Consider the following 20,697-nt stretch of genomic DNA (forward strand, 5'->3'; position numbering starts at 1 on the left):
AATAGTACATATGTTCATTCTGCATGTAGTTCTGTGGCTTCAGAGACACAAGCCAAACTGTGCTGTGGTAAGAAACTTATCCATGACTGCACAGCTGATGATGCCCCCAAATCCAGCATCCTAGTGGGGATATTGTTATTAAAAACCACAAAATTCAATTCATTTCCTTTAGCAGGAACTCCAACTACAACAATCTCACGACTGTGTGACAGCTGCACTTTCTCAATTAGTGCACATTTCTGTTCACAGGGAGTCAGTCTAATGAGTCTGATGGCTAAAGTGGAAATATGCACAACTCACCAGGTGTGTGTTATGGCACAGTTTGGCCCATTCCCCCCCTGCAGTATTTGGGTGTTCATGAGCAGGCAAAATGGGAACATGAGGGTGCAGAGGGGGGTCCTACTAACTCCGGCTGCCCACTGTGTTGCCTGTCTAAATATGTGTCCCTGAAGGTTTGTTTAATTAAGGCACTGGAATTAACTTCAGTTTGAGCGCTGAAGAGAAGAGAAACAACATCAAAACAACAACATGGCAGCCAACCCTCGCATAACCCATCTGCATAAAACTCAACAATTTGTTTTATCTAGGTCACCCAACAACTATCAAACTCTGTACATCTGCATCTCTGTTGTACAATTCTAAAATGGATTTTATGTGAGACAGTGTATATCTGTTAACTCTGCGCGTCCACCTTACAGAGACTACCCAACGGCTCCATAGACGCCCACGATGATGGCAGCAGAGCGTCTGAGCTTCAGGAGCTGCTGGATCGAACCAATAAGGAGCTGGCTCAGAGCCGCGAGCACTGTACCACGCTCAACACCCGCGTGGCCGAGCTCGAGGCCGAGCTTGCGAATACCCGCCGAGAGCTGAGCCGCAGCGAGGAACTGTCAATCAAGCAGCAGCGGGAACAGAGAGAGGTGACAGTGAAGGAAGGAGCCAAAATAAAATGTGCCTTGTTAAGACCAGGCTCAGCTAGGGGAAATGGAAGTAATATAAACCAGACCCATGTGATGCACATAAATACAGATCGGCCCAGAGCTGGGTCAAACAGGTGTTTGATTGTCTTACCAACCCCAGCGTCCGGGTAAATTCCTTCGTTTTGAGGTAATCCACTGTCCGAGTAAATCCGCAAGGCAAATAGATCCAACAAGAAGGTCCACAAACGCTGCTTCACCTGCCGGCGTCCAGCAGGAAGAGTCCACCTGTGCGCGCCCCCTCCACCTTCCCCGAGGAATATAAAAGTTCCGCACCTAATTCCCAAACCAATGCTCCAACACTCTCATATAAAGCAGCCATGTAAAAATGTGATTATGAGGCGACCTTTACAAGTTATTTAATTGAGTAAATAAAAAACACAAGGGTGGAACAATTAACAACAACAAAACACGAGTTAACTGTCAAATAAATAAACCTAAAGAAAAGGCAAAGGACACGCGTGGCCAATTTAAAACAAACCAGCCCTGTGGAGAAACAAAAGCACGCCTATAGGACGATTACCAAGGCGAAATGCGTGAAGGGTTTTAGAAACGAGTGCCTCAGTAAATCAACAACAAACAATCTGACTGCAGGTTTATTACATTCTAACGAGAGGCGCGTGGGCAGACTGCACAGACTCACAAAAATCAGTCACGACACGGACGAGGGGACGTCAGCGTGTTCTTTCAAAGGTCCCGGGCAACAACATGATTGGTCTGGCAATTTGCGCAGGGAACGAGCAACACAGCCAGACCCGGACACAGACGCTGGGGCGAGCAAAAGGGAGAGAGAGAGAGGGGGGGGGGCTTTGACTATGAAGGGCCACAAGCCCCATTAGTACAATTTTGAAATAATCAAAACCATAGACTCCAAAAAACTGGACATGGCCGTGGCAAAGTGAAGGTTCTGGTTCTGGATCTTAGTCCAACTTCATCATTTTTTTCAGTCATAAATGATCATATTTTGATGGAACCATGCCCCAGTGAGAGGATCCTAAACATACATAATGGTAGTCACGCCCTAAATTATACTTTATTGTACTTAATTTTGAAACTTTGATTAGAGATGAACAATGTTTGAAAATAATATTTTTTTACAAGTGATATTGAGAAATGAAATTAAGTATGAGAACTCACAACAGCATTATGTGACCTTTGATTACAATGTTGTATTATTGCAGAGAGAGGATTTGGAGGAAAGAATAACAACATTAGAAAAACGCTACCTGGCTGCTCAGCGGGAGACCACGCACATCCACGACCTCAATGACAAACTTGAGAATGAACTAGCCACCAAGGACTCCCTGCACAGACAGGTAACACACCTCAGCAGATAAAATGGCATAATGAACTGACTGGGTGCATAATTATCATTTAATAATGAAGCGCCAGTCATTTAACAACTGCCATTTATGGATTATTAGTGGAAAACAGTGAAATGAAACTGAGATTATTCTCATCACAATGAACATATCAGTTACATCATTGTTTTTGTGGATTCAGATTTATGTTGACAATGTGGCATTTTGTATGTCTGCTCATGAAATGTTCCAGAATGTGTTGTCGTATGATCGGGCCTCCCTACAGGTGTTAGGTGACACCAAATATATAATTTTTCTCAATGCAAGGTGACATTAAATACAGAGGATTTAGGTAACGTGCACCCTCTCTTGCTCATCACTTTATGTTCTGCAACATTTCAATATTTAATGCCTCGACCATCACCAGCAATGTATTTAAGTTATTGAAGAGTACCTTAGTCAGTGAACGAATGAGCAACAGAACTATCCTGCTCAAAGGTTCATGTGTAGTTCAGGGTGAATATGAGTTCAGCTCCACAAGGGAAACACCAACAACATCCTCAATGAGAGCCCATGTGTTGTGTCCTTGCTACTCGCCTGCTGCACTACACTGATTACACCTCTCTAGTGATTGCAATAATGTCCCTCCTCTTTATTTGAATGTGTGTATCAGAGTGAGGAGAAGGTGCGCCAGCTGCAGGAGTTGCTGGAGATGGCAGAGCAGAGGTTGGCTCAGACCATGAGGAAGGCTGAGACGCTGCCAGAGGTGGAAGCTGAACTGGCACAGAGAGTGGCAGCACTCTCCAAGGTAACACAAGCGCACACACACAGACACAGCTGTAGAAGTTATAGAAAGAGATAGAGATCCAATAAAAGTAGGTTATTTGCAGATATTCAACCCAGATAAACATTTAGTGTTAGCATATAGCTCAGCTCTTATCATACTTACAATACTACATGTATGTGTCTCCCTCTGCAGGCTGAGGAGCGCCATGGCAACGTGGAGGAGCGTCTCAGACAGCTGGAGTCACAACTGGAGGAGAAGAACCAGGAGCTAGGAAGGGTGTGTGTGTGTGTGTGTGCACCAGCCCTGCAGGGTCTCTCTGACCTCTCACCACATTGTGTGTATGTGTGGGCTGATGCTTCACATTAGCTGGACGCCTTGACTCTTGGCTCTGTGCTCCCTCATGCATAGAGACATAAACACACAGGAAAACACACATTCAAGAGGAGTTCTTCATTTTCCCAGTGCATTGTTGCATGAATTCAAACCAAATCCACATATCTTGCTGACACACATGCACACACACGCACACCCTCCCCCCTCCTAACACTGATTGGCTGCTATCTTTAGACTGAATAATTCACGCAAGGCTAATTTCTCTCTCTCTGCGATCTCATGACTATATTTAGTAGAAACAGCTCTCTGAGGATGCAGATGTGTGTTTGTGTGTCTGTGTTAATTTACTTTAATGAAATTACTGCAGAACACATATTAAGCACAGGGATTCCCATTTAAGAGAAGCAGTTTAACCCTTTTTCATCATCACCTAAATGACTGTAATTAAGCCATTCTGGCTGTGATTGTCGGTCAAGAAGACCTGTATCTGGCAGCTGGTGATCTAGGACTAAATACACACTTCATCCTTTGATCCATGTAGAGATGCTTGATTAGCTGCATAAACCCACCCACGTGCAGTCTGTATCAAAGAGAAAATGTGATGGTTGTCATTCCCCTCATCTGGTTATCTGCTCATCAGGCTCGGCAGAGGGAGAAAATGAATGAGGAGCACAACAAACGTTTATCTGACACTGTGGATCGTCTGCTCACTGAGTCCAATGAGAGACTGCAGCTCCATTTAAAAGAACGCATGGCTGCCCTGGAGGACAAGGCAAGGCCTGTACACACACATTCATGCAAGCAGCCGCTGATATCGCTGTTGTTTGTGGTTCACAGAACAAATGATTATACAGTACAGCATGTGTTCTACTCACATCGGAGATTTGCTTTGACTCAGGTTTGTCATTTGTTTTTTTTGTTTTTTTTTGTTTAGAACTCTCTTATTCAGGACCTTGAGAACTGCCAGAAACAGCTTGAAGAATTCCATCATACCAGGGTAAGTCATGCATCTGTGCTAATAAAAAGGGATGCATGATATTAACACCAAGACATCGGTATCGGCCTTAAAATGAAATATCAGCCAATAAGATATATATAAGATGATGATGATGTCATAATGGTGCGTGAAAAAAAGAGACAAGTGTGTTTACAACATGGTGGTTTTTACAGAGTTGCTTATGATAGCTTTACACTGACATTTATTTAATTTTACTGTTGGAAAGACTTTACGTCCTCTGTGGTTTGGTAGAAGGGAAAACAATATGTGATTTTGTATTGCTGTCTTTACTTAGTTAATGACTGTTCTCTCCTGTAGGAACGGCTGATTGGAGAGATTGAGAAGCTAAGAAACGAGATCGACCATTTGAAACGCCGCAGTGGAGCATTTGGAGATGGAACTCACCCTCGGTACAGGCAGACATTTATGCTTACATTGTAACACATAGTACATTATTGGTGGTAATCTGTTCTACGTACACATTCTCAGGTCTCACTTGGGTAGCTCCAGCGACCTTCGCTTCTCTGTGGTGGAGGGCCAGGATGGCCACTACAGCACAACTGTGATCAGGCGGGCACAGAAGGGCCGACTGTCAGCGCTACGAGATGACCCAAACAAGGTGCTGATAATGTTGCTATGAGGCCAAAACAAACCCCACAATTCTTCACAGACACACATACTAAACAGGACTTCAAACTTACAGAGCACATTTCAACTATTCTTCTAACCACATGCAGCGTCTTGCTCCAGTGCTTAATCCAGGTTCATGTCTGCTTTGCTCGTAAGTGTCAGTGCTTCTTCCCATTCTCTACTAACCTCTCTGTCTTCCTGTCTCACCTGCTGCCATGGACATGCTGTGTGATGTAAGTTTCTTGTTCATCCATGTTCTGTCCAAATACCTCCACAAGTGTCATGTTGTGTCTTTACATCTATGCATATAAAAATAATTCATCAGTGTAGCACCATCCATAATCATTTATGTGAATGTATGTTAACTCGTGTGTATATTGTGTTCAGGTGTGTGCGGTGTTCGAACAGGACTACCCATCTCTGCGTGGGAGTGTCAGCCACCTCCTTGGCAGCGACATCGAGGCAGAGTCAGACCTGGATGATGATGTTAGCTCTGCCCTCCTCTCTCCCAGCGGCCAGTCAGATGCTCAAACGCTCGCTCTCATGCTGCAGGAGCAGCTCGACGCTATCAATGAGGAGATAAGGTGACTCATTACAGTGCAGGACATGGCAGATTCATGATCCCCATGGGGATATTTGATCAGTGCAGCAACAAGAAACAGGATACAGCTAGGAAGAGTCTTTTAAGGAAACAAACATTTTTAAGACACTGCTAGTGTTGCTGCTGCTTCCTGTTGTAAACACAATGAATAAGATGGCAGCAGTCACTGTGACCGTGCGCATATTTGTGCATGCAGGATGATCCAGGTAGAGAGAGAGTCTGCAGACCTGCGCTCTGACGAAATCGAGTCCCGTGTGAACAGCGGCAGCATGGACGGACTCAATGTGACGCTTCGACCCCGGGCGCTGCCCACCTCTGCCACTGCCCAGTCCCTGGCTTCATCCTCATCCCCACCCACCAGTGGCCACTCCACACCCAAACATCACTCACGCAACACCAGCCACCATCTAGGGATCATGACTCTGGTCAGGACATGTTATGTCTGTTGTAGTGTGTTGAACGAACGGTGTGTAGTCTTTTTAAAAACATGTGTTTTATTTCTTATAGCCAAGTGATCTAAGAAAGCACAGACGGAAAGTAGCAGTAAGTTCAGAAACACAACAAAGTCACATTGGTTTTTAGTCTTAGTGTGACAGTGGTAAACTGAGCTGTCTGTCTCTTCAGTCTCCAGTGGAAATAGACAAGGCTACAATCAAGTGTGAGACGTCGCCTCCATCCTCCCCTCGCAGTTTACGGCTGGAAACTAACTTTGCCCAATTCACAGGCAGCCTGGAAGATGGACGAGGGTAAATATATACAGATATACATGTGACATGTAGCGTCTCACTCAGGTCATTGAAAATAACACGTCATATTGTAGATTTCATGTAATATGTCTCCTTAAACTGGTTGCAGCAAACAGAAAAAAGGAATCAAGTCATCCATTGGCCGATTGTTTGGGAAGAAGGAGAAGGGTCGAATGGAGCAGGTTGTTGGCAGGGATGGACAGCCTCTACCGGCCTTATCAGGTATGCTGCAGAATACATACCTTGTTCCACATATGTGGGAGATATTGCAAGATCTTCAGGGTTAAAAACCAACATATATGCGTGTTGCATTTTAGATTTTGAGATGGGCATCGGCGACACCATGACTCTGGGAAAACTGGGCACGCAGGCTGAGAGGGATCGCAGGATGAAGAAAAAGTATGAAACTCTCCTGCAATTTTTTTTTTTACTTTTCTCTGGTTATTTATTTTTCTTTCCTCTTTAGACATGAGCTCCTGGAAGATGCCAGAAAAAGAGGCCTGCCATTTGCTCAGTGGGACGGCCCCACTGTCGTCTCATGGCTGGAGGTATTCTGCTGCTGTCATTTAATACAAAGAGGCATAAAGTTACATCAAACACAGACTTAATGTGCACTGCCTTCTCCTTCTACTTCACCATTTATGGTGACAATGGTGGTGATGTTGAATGTCTTGATGACTCTCACCAGCTGTGGGTGGGAATGCCAGCCTGGTATGTGGCAGCCTGTCGTGCCAATGTGAAGAGCGGAGCCATCATGTCAGCTCTGTCAGACACAGAGATTCAGAGGGAGATTGGCATCAGCAACCCTCTGCACCGACTCAAACTCCGCTTGGCCATCCAGGAGATGGTCTCCCTCACCAGCCCTTCTGCACCGCTCACCTCTAGAACGGTAAACAAAAACGATACACCTCCAAGCAATTAAATGTGCATACACAAATACTAGATAAATAAATAAGTACATTAAAGAAATGATGATAATTCACCCTGCCATTCCACTCTTAGCCTTAGCTGTCACTGTGCACTCTAAGCTGATGCCTCCTCACACTTTTTGTAGCTCTTGGTCTTTGACTGGGCTGATTGCCCTTTTCATCTGCCATAAATTGCATGAGTTACTGTGGGAAAACAACACAAAAAAACAACACACAAATACTGCCAGATATAGCTACCTGCCTGAAATACACTCCCTCCCTTGGCATCACTCAACACGATATTTGTCTGTGTGTGTGTATGCGTGTGTGTGTGTGTGTGTGTGCGCGCGCGGGGGTTGGTATATATGAAAATATACACATGAATGCATTCTTGGGTGTGGTGTTGCGTGCCTGTAAATGCATGTTTGTGTGTGCGTGTGTGTTCTTGTCCTCTGAGCAGTCCTCCGGAAATGTGTGGGTGACTCATGAAGAGATGGAGAACCTGGCTTCCTCCACTAAAGCGGTCAGTACCATCTGGGTGCTCCCCTCCCTGTTACTCCCACCCAACACTGGCTCATCCTCACGCTGTCCCCACCACGGCACACATATGTCCAAACCCCTTTAAATATCCACTACATCACACAATAACACATTATTGTGCCTCTGCTGGTATTTGTGTGTAAATGTAACTTGTGTTTCAGTTCATGATGTACAGTTAACTGCAAGTATGTGTAGTATGTGTGTGTTTGAGTAGTCACCGTCTCTCTAACCTTCGTATTGTCTCTGGCATGCTGCCACTCAGGACAATGAGGAGGGCAGCTGGGCACAGGTGAGGCTGCTTTGTGAACATCAGACTACACACACACACAAAGTAGACCAAAGCTATACACACATGTGGGAATATCTAAAAACAAAACATACAAAATGCTCCATGGTCACATTTTATATCTAAAAGGTCAAAGGTGAACTTCACTGTCACATGATGTACTGCTTTTAGGTAGATATCTACTTTAGTGATTGCAGCCTTTACTCATAAACTTCTAAAATTATTCTGCAGCACAACAAACATCTGAATCTGCATTACTAGCATCTTTTATTTATTTAGAGAAAATGACAAGGAAGTTGTTTATTATGCCTCCACAATTTTGACATCCAGGAAAACACTTCTATTCTATTATCTCATTATCTCTGTTCAACCACCAAATGTCCATGTGATGCCGAAAAACTAAAAGTTTTGGCCATAATCAATTCAAATTCAGCTGCTTATTTTCCTTAAATTTCTCATAAACCTAATATTATATTATACAATATTACTTCTTCCTGTTCCTCTGGTTCACAAGGTCATAGAGCTTCAGGTGATATATGTGACAAAGTTCTCCATCAGTCTTGCATGAAAAGAAGATTTAAAGAATTGTACAATAAACATATTTTAAGTCTGTCTTCTCTCTGTTGCACAAATCCAAAACATTGTGCACTATCCTCACCGTAGACTTTGGCATATGGAGATATGAATCACGAGTGGATAGGGAACGAGTGGCTGCCCAGCCTCGGCCTGCCTCAGTACCGCTCCTACTTTATGGAGTGTCTGGTGGACGCACGCATGCTGGATCACCTGACCAAGAAGGACCTGAGGAGCCACCTCAAGATGGTGGATAGCTTCCACAGGTCTGCCGCATGGAGATTAGCTTAACTGATGTTTGATCTGTGTCCCCTTTCATCTAACTGGAGACATTAGCAATGGTGATGAGAAGACTAATGATGCATATGTGTTTGTGTTTTTTCTGTCTGTGTCCCTGTTTGCGTGTGTAACAGGGCTAGTCTGCAGTATGGGATTATGTGCTTGAAGAGACTCAATTATGACAGGAAAGACCTGGAGCGCCGGAGAGAGGACAGCCAACACGACATGAAAGGTACACTGTATACTCACACGCACACACAGGTCCGAACCCTAGTTCACAAACATGCACACATCAACAGACCCATCAGGCCAGAGTACCACCTAGTGGTTTCATCTGATATTGTCGAAAATTGGACGAAGCGTTGAAACAGCTGCTCCTTTGACTGTCAACTGAAGCAGGCCTATAATCTTCTGATCTAAAGCTCCACTTGCCAAGAGTGGTCCACACACACACACACTTAGATCTAGCCATCCTTCTTGCCCTTTTGACCTTGAGTTCAGTACATGAACTTGACTCAGCTGTTGTGTCAAATCAGAGTTCTGCTCTGTCCTAACACACACACATGCATCCACTCCGCCTGTTCCTACATGGAAAGCTGGCTGACAGCTGTGCTTTAAATGAACAAAGGGAGTGTGCCAGGGACTTGACACTATGTCGACACACACATTATCTCTTTATCTCTCTCTCTTTCTCTCTCTCTCTGTCTTTCTCTGTCTCAAAAATAAAGATTCTCCTTGTACTCACTGATTGCGATACCTGAATTTGGATTACTCTCTTTTTGTTTTAGATGTTTTGGTGTGGACCAATGAACAAGTGATCCACTGGGTTCATTCCATTGGTCTGAGGGAGTATAGCGGCAACATGTTAGAGAGTGGCGTTCACGGTGCGCTCATCGCTCTGGATGAGACTTTTGACTACAGCAGCCTAGCGCTCATCCTGCAGATCCCTATGCAGAACACACAGGTAGATACAAGGCTCCAAGTGGTTTACACTCAAAATGCAACAAGTGAACTAATGTCCAGGGCTGAACGTTACATTTATATTTTCATGTTAATGAATATCCTGCACTGCAGGACAAAGCGGGTTTGAACGATGGATGAATGGATGTTAATGAATATCTAAATATAAAATCAATCTCAAATAATAAACTCTGTGTTCTTGTTCTGTGAGCTCACAGCAGACAACAGTCAGTTGTTTTTAAAAGGTTGGATGATTGTTGTGGTGATAGTGGTTTGTGTGCAGCCAAACATTTCTTCTCACTGGCTGCCAGCATTTACTGAGCTTTTGTATCAGTTGTGCTCAGATCAAATACCCTGTTGTTCTAACTCTTAATACATTTAAGAGTACTTAAAGTGCAGATTATTTGCCCAGAACTGTTTTTACAAGTGATTGTTTTTGGAGGTTCAACATAAAGCATGAAGATGTCTGTTTATTAGTGTTATGGTTAGAGTCCAAGGAGGACTCAAACACAGAGACAAGACAAATGTATCAAACAAAAAGAGAGCTTCATTGAACATAAAGCTGTTTTTAATTTAAAAAGCTGACACTGCAATGATCTTAAACCAAAGATTCAAACTGCAACAGAGATACGGCAGGAAACACAAGGAACAAACGCCAAAATCAACAAGCACAGAGCAGCAATAAAGACTAACCTAGGAGCACAGGACTTTAAAACACAAGGTAACAAGACACAGGTGAGAAACATTAGGACAGGAGAGCAATCACAAAGGAGGGAAAACACTGGGAAGTGAAACAAACGTGGGTACAGAGGGAAGACAAGACTTTCAGAATAAAACAGGAAATAGAAAAAAAACACAACTCAAAGAGTGAGAAGCTAAATAAACCAGAAAAACAGCTGAGACAGGACCCTACATTACAGAAAACCAAGAATACGACAAAAGGTCAGAGGTAATGACAATCAGAGGTGTTTGCTTACAGAGGCTGTTTATGTTTCAGGCACGGCAGGTTCTGGAGAGGGAGTTCAACAACCTGTTAGCTTTGGGGACAGACCGCCGACTAGAAGAGGTGACCTCTTCATGAATGAATGATAATTATGTTGAAAAAGGTCAATTGTGTGACCTTGCCATTCTCACGGTCTCTGTAGAGTGGAGATGACAAGTCTTTTCGACGCTCTCCATCATGGCGTAAGAGGTTTCGAGCACGTGAGGGAGGGGCGGGGCTGGGGATGATGGCGGGCTCCATGGAAACACTGCCTGCTGGCTTCCGCATGCCCTCCATGTCCATGCCACCTTCTATGAATCTGGCACCCAAAAAACAGCTCCAGCCTGAAGGTGTGTTACAATTCTAACCAAGCCACTCAGCCTGTGTATTTCTGTTTATGGACCTGTGTGCTTCTTGCTGGCTGCCCTGACTGACTGACTAACTGCACGCTGTGTCCTCTCTGTGCTGCATCCGCTGTGCCACGCCCTCTCAAGCTCCTCCCCCGGCGCCCCCACGACTCGACCCCTCGGCTGTGCGGACCTATTCTTGCTAACTACACTCTACTTACTAACAGGAGCGCTAATGCTAACGGGTAAGCTAACAAAACGCTACCTGACGCTGCTGACACTGTGCCAGACTTAGTCCTGACTTCTTACTGACCTGAGCCTTTTAGCTAGTAAGTAGCTCAGAGATGAGGGGACACCAGAATAAAGACAAAAAGAGACATCACTAGACATCACAAAAGTTATTGAGGTTTTGAGCTTGCAGGTACTAATTGAAAAACCATTAATGTTAGGATTTTAGTCTCTGTCACTGGATTTGTGCCGAAAATATAGATTAATGCTACTAGGCATAATTATGGGTCAAAATTCAGGCTTGATGTTAGTCTCTGCCTCATTTTCCTCCTCTGTCTTCCTCCTCTCTTTCAGTGCATTCTCATTACCTATACGGACATATGCTTGCGGCCTTTTGAGAGTGATATGCCAAATCTGGAGAGGGAGACCTGGGTGCCTCAGGGGGAGCCTTCTTCCCTTTGTCGCCCAGCCTCGCCTCCCACCTTTCACCTCTCACCTCTCCTTCGGACACGTGCAATACAGAGGCCAACTCTGACCTTTGAACTCTTGAGAGTGCTCATTGGCTGTGCTCGCTGCTGTAAAGGAGGCTCCTCCCGGTCTCTCCCAGTTTACCCCAGTGCTCCCAGTAGCCTTGTTGTTGTGGTGTTGTGATCCTGCTCCCCTGGTCTCAGCTGTGGGTTCTTGTCCTGGTTCTAATAGTCTCAACATGGCCAAGTCCAAAACAATCTTCCAGTGTCTTCATGTACTTCACAATAGTTGAATAGTGTAAAAAAAGTTTCAGGTGCTGGTGACCTGGTGTTGGTCTGGACTTGGGAATGATGAATACTTGTATAAATGGCAGATCCCACTGCACATTACCCCTCTACCGGTTATGCAAGGTATTACTCATTTATCTGTACATAAAAATGGATGACTTATGTTTTTTATAGAAATATTATATAAATATATATATATATATATATATATTGGAAATATATATGAAAAAAACAATATAATATTGCTGTATGAAACCCAATGCCCTGTATTCAATAGTGACTGTTCTCTCTCTCTCTCTCTCTCTCTCTCTCTTTCTTTCTCTTTCTCTCTGTGTCGGACCTTTGTGTGACTTTTGCTGTATGCCGTAAGTATGTGAATTGTTGGTAGGAGAGACTCACTAAGGGAAGGACTCTACAAGGACTCTTCACCGGTTCATGGGTCCAATTTCAGACTTCTGTCTTTGCCTCTTCTGCCATTCTTTTCCTTTTCTCCTTCTTCTTCTCCTTTGACACGATGTAGCTGTCGCCTCCTATCTCTCTCACTCTCTTTCTCTCTGCCTCTCTCGCCTTCTGTAGAACACTATGTAGCCTAGAATAGAGAGAATCCTTTAATATGAATTGTGTGAGTGTGTGTGTAAGTGAGCGAGAGAATGAATCTCTCTACTGGAGACTTGTAGAGAGGTAGTGTGTGTGTGTGTGTGTGTGTGTGTGTGTGTGTGTCAGGCCGACCCCAGCCATGTGACCATGATTCCTCTGTGGATGGTAGTGTGAACACTGTAGCTCCTCTCTCTTGATTCCTTACTTTCTCTCAAATCAAACTGTAAACTGCTGCTCAACATCAGCCAGTGATATCCACATCAAACTGCTCTAAGTGACAGACTTGTCTTAATCTTGTTGTCACCTCCAGTTTAGTTGCCATGGAGACTTGCCAGTGAGCAGTCAGTACTCTTGGCTGACCAGCTCCTCATCCAATGAGAACACAGCATATGAACCAGTGAAGTGCTGGATGGGTGTACAATCTTTTTTTATTTGATTTGTGGTTTTTTCAAGGTGTCTAAAAGGTGTAATGTGCTATGTGGCAGCTATGAGTACTGTGTCTTTATTCCAGGTGTGAAACAATGCTGACAAATCAAGATTTTATTATTATTTGGCTATTTAAAAAAAGTGTACTGTATTTATGACACTATATAGACATAAGTAAAGCTGTTTTTTAAAGATTTTGGATGTTGTGTTCATTGTGATGTCATTGGTTCAAGATGAGATTAGACATTCTATTGAAAATGGTCTTTATTGCAAGAATTAAAGAGAAAATATCACTTTTCAGAACATCTACAAATACACAACAATCTTAGTTATAAAAGTCCAAAAATAAGTTAGCACAAAATAAAAAATAAAATGGCAAAACCACTCTGTAGAAAAAGGGAACGTATTTACATCACTAGCATTCATAACCAGTTTATATTAAGCAGATCTTGGTCAAAACTGCCATGGTACATATTGGCCCCACAAATAAACTCATGTTTTGTTTTTAAGCATTAAAACTCACACAAAAAAGAATAAAAAATCAGGGAAAGGTTTTGAAAATTTAAATTAAGTAAGGAGAAAAAACAGGCTTTGTTATTGTCTGTAGTTCTATGCGTCTGTAAGAGATCCACTTTACTGGCTAGGTGTCAGGTTCATGCAGCAATATCCTCAAATCTCTGGCTCTGACAGACAGATCTGGACCCCGGGACAAGGCAGGTAATAAAGGGAATAAGGCCTCTTTGTGAACAGGAGGAATTCAGCAGACCCTAAGATCAGCAGAGTTGCAATACTGATCAATGACAGATCTTAAAATTTAGCATAAGACAGAATAGATCAGTAGATACACAGAAAACATCAGTTGGATTGGCTGTCCGAATACAATGCCAGTTATTACTTTGCTTTTTGTCAGTGCATCTACGGGTCTGCTGGGTGGAGGGTCTATTTGGGAATGTCCACAGGAAAGGCCACAGGTCCATCGGCTGCAGTGATGCTGTCCACAATGGAGGTCAAGGCATGCATGTTCCCCTGCTCCGGGGAGTCAGCAGCACTCAGGAGATCTGTGGAGAGAAGGACACACACTCAGTCAGTCAATCTGACTTCACTGATCTGTTTCATCTAACGCCGAGCGCTGAAACTTGTGCTTACCCTCGCTGCTGTAGCTCTGTGTGCACTGCTCTGGAGTGCTGCTCCACTCTGGGCTACTGCAGCAGGTGCTGCCTGAACTGGGCTCGCTTGACGAGGACACCTGTTACCAGGAGATGCACACACAGAAGTTGCTGTCAGTCACTCTGTTATGATACAGCACACACCCCCTACCCCATGCAGAAAAACAGTACACAGTACAGTGCAATGTAATACTACACACACACACACACACACACACACACACACACACACACACACACACACACGCCACCAGTGTCTCTTGGGACAAATGTGAATGATGAGTACACATTTCTCCAAAATACACAATACATTTTTATGTACATCATGTTTTTTTATATTTTTTTACATATATTGGCACCGATTACATTAGTGTTTGTTTACAAAACACAAACTATATTCCTGAAAATGACTAAAGAGAAAATGGATGATCATTTTGTGGGTACACACAATCCCCACCTAAAGCCACAAAAAAGGTCCTGACGATCATTTCCAAAGCTTTAAAAGGTTTTAAAGTGAATCAGTTCATCCAGCTCACACATTATGAACTTTTCATTTTTAACCATGGGGTTTATTTTTCTCTTCTCTGATTTTTCATCAACATCTTGTGCCAATTTCCATTTGATGCCCTGAATATTTTCTCTTTCTGTTTGTGACCTTGCCTGTCTTACTTACTCTGGGCTGAGGTGGGCTGGGTCGGTAGTGCAATCCCTGCTGTCCTGTCTCAGAGTCTTGCTGGTTGAGGGACGACACCAGGGCCTGCAGTCTTTCAATATACTGGATGGCGCTCCGCAAGATCTCCACCTTGGGCAGTCTCTGGTTGGGGTTCATCAGGGTGCTCCTCTTCAGAGCATCAAAGGCCTCATTCACCTTCTTCAGTCGTCTCTTCTCCCTCATTGTGGCTGCTCTCCGTCGGTCCATGGTCACTGTCTTCCTTTTACAGAGCTTGCAGGCCCAGGGCAGGCACTGACCTGGACAATGAGGCTCAGAGTGAGGTGACAAGCTGGATGGAGAGGGTTTGTCCTCAGTGCCTGTCACCCCGACTCCAACGCCCCCAGAGAGACTCCCACACAAGCCCATCATGGAGTTTCTGTCCTGGTAGCCAGTTTGGTCATATGCCCCAGGCAGGCGAGAAGGAAAGTAGCTGTCTCCTCCTTCATAGAAGCGCTGGTCAGGGAAGAAGTAAGGATTGGTCTCGAAAAGCTCCATACTGGACAACGCTGTGGTCTGGATGTAAGGGGGCAAAGATTCCTGTGTCCCCTGGAACTGCTCTTCAGTATGTGGTCTTCGGTCCAGTGTGTTGGGGAGTGTGTGCCTGTCTTCTGCCCTGGCCTGAGTTTGTGATGAGTGGAAGACGTGTGGAGAACAACTGGTGTGGAGCAACTGTAGGCTGGCATTTAAACCCCTCTGCCTGCTGCAGGATCACAGGTTTAAATTTAGCACGAGCCCCCAGAAACCTGACACGACGTTTAGCTGTTGCTGCACATCTACACTCCACATCTCTGTTGGGCCCTGCTCTCTAGGGCTTTATGGCCCGTTTGTGTGTGCGTGCGTGTGTCCTTCTCTGGGCTTGTGTGCACATGTGTCTTAAGAGTCCAGGATATGATCAGGTTGCCGTGGAAATGGGAGCGATAACCTCGGATCAAAGATGTCCACCCTAATGAGCTAATCCCTGACTTGCGTCCCTCTCCATACATGAAGTGCTCCGCCATGGGGGGAGGCAGAGTGGGGACAGTCTGGAGACAGCTGTCACTTCAACTGGGAGCCAGCGATCTGCAGTGACAAGAAGAAGTTTGTCTTCTACTTTTCGATGGGACATGAAGGAGGCCACAGACTGTTGTGTACTCTTGTAAAAGCAGGTCACAGGTGACTGTAGTCATGTCAAGTGCATGATCAACCAGGTCATTATTAAATATGTGAGATGTGTGACATAAATGCTCATGCCATTGTTTCTGGGTGTTGTATTTATGTAACTGCATTCATATCTACTGACTTTTTTTCTAAGATGATTGCACAGTGTGACGCAAGTGACCCTCTGAGCTACAGTACCCGTCACACAGCACAGTAAGTGGAGCGTCAAGTTGACATTGGCTCTCAGAAATTGGGGACAATAATGAGATGAACACAGAGTGGAATGGCCTTGGTTGTCCTGACCTCTTCCAGCCAGACCTCTTCCAGTGTTAGCCTAGCCACCGGGTGATAATCCTTCCAGGACATGTCTCACCTCATAGCTCACAAACTAATTCGGACTGGCTTCCTCTAGCATGGACGCACAGCCAAAGCACACAAACCTCTGTCAGCAGAGAAGTGGCCTGGAATGATAGGCATAGTGCGAGATGTGTGTGTGTGTGTATCCATATGTAGGGTATCCTATATGACACTGCCATAGGTTTATCACAGTGATACACATATGGACATTTTGGCAGCAGGGGTATTATAATGATTTGTGGTGACAGTACAAAAAATGTACAGGGGTGTAGTGTCTGATGCATAGCACTCTCAAGGACACAAGGCAAGCCTTGGACATGTTGTCTTTTCACTGTAGATTTTCAGTGACTTACAGAGACTTTATGAGCCCCCAAAAAGACACAAAGACATACACAAAATTACATCAATGTTGTTATTAAACTATGACATACAGGCTTGTTAATAAAATTCATTATTGATTCCCAATATCCCCAGCCTTTTTATAATCATATAAGACTGCTTGGCTACTTCACTGATTTGCCATATGAACCTTCTTGGACCCCGAGGAGATGGCCTTGCTAACCTTAATTTAGTAATAAATCTAACGTTAAATGGAACGTTTTTTAGCTAACATAACATAAGTATTGGTTAAAGCCATGTAGTAAAAATATCTGGGATATTTTGATGAGCAGCAACTTTGATAGACAAAATTTGAATTTGATAGCATTTTTGAAGATTTAATACCTCAGATATGTTTTGATACTGTGGATGACCAGTATGCAGGCCCCCTCAAACATCATCTGAGTCATCTCAGATTATTCTACCAGTTTCAAAAGACTTATTTACTGGTGTGTTCAGACATAGCTTCATTCAATTTAAGTGCATAAGTTTATGCTGGTTTGAGTGATTACACCAGAGATAAATGGAAGATTAATGCTTGTTTCATACAATGTGTCTGAAAACAGGCATTAATTATTAAAACTGTGCTTAGTAACTATTGTGAGAGGAAATGACAGAGGAGTCTCAGCCCTGAGATGAAGTGTCAGGCTGTGCTTTGGCTGGCAGGCCTGTCCGGTGGACCATTGTCCTGTCCTGGGGTCTGAGCTGACGTTTTGAGGGGTTGGGGCAGAGTGTGCACTCGTCACTTGGCGCAGGCCTGCGGTGGGCTGTCAGGTTAGTCTGTGATGGATGGTCACTGATGGTGGAGTGAGTACAAAGACGCCTGTGTTGGACTCAGGGGTGCAGCAGGGAGGGGGTGTGCAGTGTGTCAGAGTCAGTCATAACGCTCTGTCATCTTAACCCATTGTCAGCAGAACTAGAGAACTCTGTGTGTGTGTGTTTTGCATTAGAGGCACACTTGTTTGAGAAACAAGTCCTCACTCAGCATTTTGAAGTGAGCACTAGGGATGCAGTGCAGCACAGGAGATGAAATGTTTATTTACTATTTGTTGTATGCAGTCTTCCATTATAACTACAGTCTCATTAAAAGATGTGAAAATGAAAACTTACTTACCACCAATTAGATGTATTGTTTACTGGAAATTGGCATTCTAAGCAGTTTGGTAGTGTAATTGTATTATAAAATTTACAATTAAGATTTGAATCATTGTGTGTGTAATGTTCAAAACTAAATATACATATATATTCACAAAGTTGTGTGTGTGTGTGTGTGTGTGTGTGTAGCAGCAGGGATTGCCCTGTCACTGGTAACACTGTTCCTCTTCTCCTCAGTGACAAGCAGCAGCACATTTGTGGGACAGCTGAGCTGAGAGGTAGGAGGGATGGGGGCTCAGCCCTCCTCAACCCTCAAGATCGTCACTGACCTGGAGAACTGTCATCTGCGTACATGTAAGAGGAGAATAAAATAACAATAAAAGAGTGTCGATTAAAAGAAGATTAAGTGGGAACTTCATCCAGTGAGATACAAGTTAGAAGAGATTATTTATACAGGTCATTTTTTAAAATAATGTTTCTGCCAGTGCAGTACAGAGTGTTTCATTTATCATTCCTTTTTAAACAATTCCCTGAAGGTTTGGTGGCAAAACAATACAATTTAAAACCAGGTAGTTTTGAGACAGCTATAATAAAGAAGCATAATAATTTGAAGTTCCCATGTAAGACTTATAATTATAAAGAAATAACAGATATAACAGATTTGTGGTTTGTGTTGTACAATTTGTACTGAAATTAGCATTACAACCAGCCACTGTGGGCTGGTGAGTCAATATAAACCGACAGTCCAACACAACGGGACAAAAGTATTGGAGCCAAGTATTAAAGTTTGTGTCTAGCTTATTTATCAAAAGCAAGTCTTCTTAAAAGTAACAGAAGTCCATCTGCTTAGATCTGAAAGAGATCGATTGATCAACTACTCCAGGTTCCCTTGTTAATTTACAATTACTGTACCTTCTCAAGAAAGAGCAAAAGCATACTCATCAGAAACTAGTAGGTTCCTGTGGCCATTTGTGGTAATTATTTTGGTAAAATGGTAAAAAGAAGTTCAACTAATAAAAGATGTAATATGTATTTTTGTTGCTTCAGCTTTACTTAGTTTCTGCATTATGCCTAGAGCAATGTTCTGTCTGAAATCCAGATTCATGCAACATTATGTTCTAGCCTTTGAGAGAGATCACGGTCACCATAGTGACAGCAACAGATGCCCGAGTCTGTCGTCTCAGAGATGGTTTCCATACTGTCGCCATGATAACTACACATCCATTACTGAACCCTCAGCACTATATTCAGATTACACAACATTAATGGGGAAAGATGACAATGCAGTTGACTTGTGCTGAATAATCATTAGTGCATACAACACAAGGGAAACACTGTCTGTAATCAAACGAGAATGAAAAAGGATGAGCAGTCAGACCCGACTACTACACTGTCTCTGTTGAGTAATGAAGCTTACATAAGTTACAGAGCTGCACAGTTTGACTGATGTCTAAAGGTGCTGTGACACTACTACGGCCTGGCTAATCATCAGGAGAATACTCCCATTCATTCCTGGTCAGAATGAAGTGCCCCACCTGTGTTTTCACAGGGCTCTGGAGGCCTGGAGAAAGCTCTCCAAGTCAGGGGGGGGGGACAGTAGTTGTGTAGCCCAGCCATGCTTCTGCTCACTGGGGCTTTTATCGCCGCATAATCCCCTACAACAAACAGAATGGCCGGCATGTGCATATGCAGCTGTTGCAGTCTTAGTGCAAGTGGTGTCATGTTAAATCACAAGAATGGACTGAGCCCCTGAGCCAGTCGCTGCCCTTCCCTTCACTGGCATCCCCACTCACTGCAAGGCTCCAGCACACAAACACATACATATTCATACCTACATACATACCCCACTTCCCACTAACATACTTTGCAGTGCATGGAACCCCTAAAGTTATTCACTGTAAATAACCCATGCTACACACAACTAGATCATTTACACAACATATATTCCAATAATGCCATGGGCTGTGCGATACTCAAAGCAGGCACCGAAGGCAAGAGAATGGAGCATCTATCACGGTGAGAGTGTCGGTCTCATTTCAGATATCTGACACGAGAGAGCTCGGTGCTCATAAAATCTATCCACTTTCATTCAAAGGCAATTTACACCTTGATTTTATCCAAGTGTAAACCACACAGTTCCTCTAGGAAACATGGTTGAATCCCATCCAAGGCCAACAACGCGCACACGCCTACGGAGTGATGTTAGCAGATTTGTGTGGATAGCTATGGGGGAACTATGGCCACATCCCCATCCGGCCAGCTTTCAGTATCATCTTCCACATCTAGCTTCCTGCTCTAGGTGCTGCGTTTCTCCTCCTAACTCATCTTAACTTGTCACATCTCCACCCCCCCACCCCCACCCTCAATTTTCAAACTCTCTATCTTTACACCTTCTCCTGTATTTGTGTCTTTGTTTTTCTCCGGCTCCAATGACCTTCTCGCATGTCAGCAGTGGGACAAATTTAGCGACCTGGTTTCTGGAGCGACCAAATAGTCGGACACAACAGAGGGAATGTGTGTGTATGGGTGGGGGGGCGTGGAGGTGAGAAGGGAAAGGTCCTGGCTACACAGATACAGTTGCAGTTATGCAGACGCACAA

General features: G+C 43.9%; 2 protein-coding genes across 2 annotated transcripts in view; one reads left to right on the plus strand and one right to left on the minus strand.

Moving 5' to 3' along the window:
* The window catches only part of ppfia4 (PTPRF interacting protein alpha 4), a 45,703-nt gene extending 32,638 nt beyond the window's left edge, over nucleotides 1-13,065 (plus strand). The window contains exons 7-31 of the mRNA XM_028406078.1: nucleotides 699-920; nucleotides 2,159-2,293; nucleotides 2,952-3,086; nucleotides 3,258-3,341; nucleotides 4,039-4,170; nucleotides 4,333-4,395; nucleotides 4,714-4,805; nucleotides 4,885-5,014; nucleotides 5,434-5,609; nucleotides 5,823-6,051; nucleotides 6,134-6,169; nucleotides 6,251-6,372; nucleotides 6,482-6,594; nucleotides 6,690-6,771; nucleotides 6,839-6,920; nucleotides 7,061-7,261; nucleotides 7,741-7,803; nucleotides 8,083-8,109; nucleotides 8,770-8,945; nucleotides 9,093-9,190; nucleotides 9,747-9,922; nucleotides 10,916-10,984; nucleotides 11,064-11,250; nucleotides 11,395-11,492; nucleotides 11,830-13,065. Of these exons, the coding sequence (XP_028261879.1) occupies nucleotides 699-920; nucleotides 2,159-2,293; nucleotides 2,952-3,086; nucleotides 3,258-3,341; nucleotides 4,039-4,170; nucleotides 4,333-4,395; nucleotides 4,714-4,805; nucleotides 4,885-5,014; nucleotides 5,434-5,609; nucleotides 5,823-6,051; nucleotides 6,134-6,169; nucleotides 6,251-6,372; nucleotides 6,482-6,594; nucleotides 6,690-6,771; nucleotides 6,839-6,920; nucleotides 7,061-7,261; nucleotides 7,741-7,803; nucleotides 8,083-8,109; nucleotides 8,770-8,945; nucleotides 9,093-9,190; nucleotides 9,747-9,922; nucleotides 10,916-10,984; nucleotides 11,064-11,250; nucleotides 11,395-11,453 (2,889 nt within the window). The 3' untranslated portion in view covers nucleotides 11,454-11,492; nucleotides 11,830-13,065. The remainder of the gene's footprint in view (nucleotides 1-698; nucleotides 921-2,158; nucleotides 2,294-2,951; nucleotides 3,087-3,257; nucleotides 3,342-4,038; nucleotides 4,171-4,332; nucleotides 4,396-4,713; nucleotides 4,806-4,884; nucleotides 5,015-5,433; nucleotides 5,610-5,822; nucleotides 6,052-6,133; nucleotides 6,170-6,250; nucleotides 6,373-6,481; nucleotides 6,595-6,689; nucleotides 6,772-6,838; nucleotides 6,921-7,060; nucleotides 7,262-7,740; nucleotides 7,804-8,082; nucleotides 8,110-8,769; nucleotides 8,946-9,092; nucleotides 9,191-9,746; nucleotides 9,923-10,915; nucleotides 10,985-11,063; nucleotides 11,251-11,394; nucleotides 11,493-11,829) is intronic.
* Nucleotides 13,066-13,611: 546 nt separating this feature from the next.
* Nucleotides 13,612-15,775, minus strand: myog (myogenin). Its single transcript, XM_028405955.1, has 3 exons — nucleotides 15,093-15,775; nucleotides 14,400-14,499; nucleotides 13,612-14,311 (listed from the first exon to the last, which is right to left on the minus strand). Exons 1-3 carry the CDS (start codon nucleotides 15,624-15,626, stop codon nucleotides 14,193-14,195), a joined length of 753 nt encoding a protein of 250 aa, XP_028261756.1. The 5' UTR covers nucleotides 15,627-15,775; the 3' UTR covers nucleotides 13,612-14,192.
* Nucleotides 15,776-20,697: the final 4,922 nt, after the last annotated feature.

The sequence above is a fragment of the Parambassis ranga genome, chromosome 5 (assembly GCF_900634625.1).
Source record: "Parambassis ranga chromosome 5, fParRan2.1, whole genome shotgun sequence".
NCBI classification, from domain to species: Eukaryota; Metazoa; Chordata; class Actinopteri; family Ambassidae; genus Parambassis; species Parambassis ranga.

Bases quoted from the DNA above. Each gene is read 5' to 3' on its own strand.
- myog (XM_028405955.1), bottom strand. From the start codon at position 15,626: ATGGAGCTTTTCGAGACCAATCCTTACTTCTTCCCTGACCAGCGCTTC. The intron at 14,500-15,092 runs GTAAGTAAGACA...TCCTGGTAACAG, and splicing joins CCAGCCCACCTCAGCCCAGA to GTGTCCTCGTCAAGCGAGCC. The intron at 14,312-14,399 runs GTAAGCACAAGT...TTCTCTCCACAG, and splicing joins ACAGAGCTACAGCAGCGAGG to ATCTCCTGAGTGCTGCTGAC.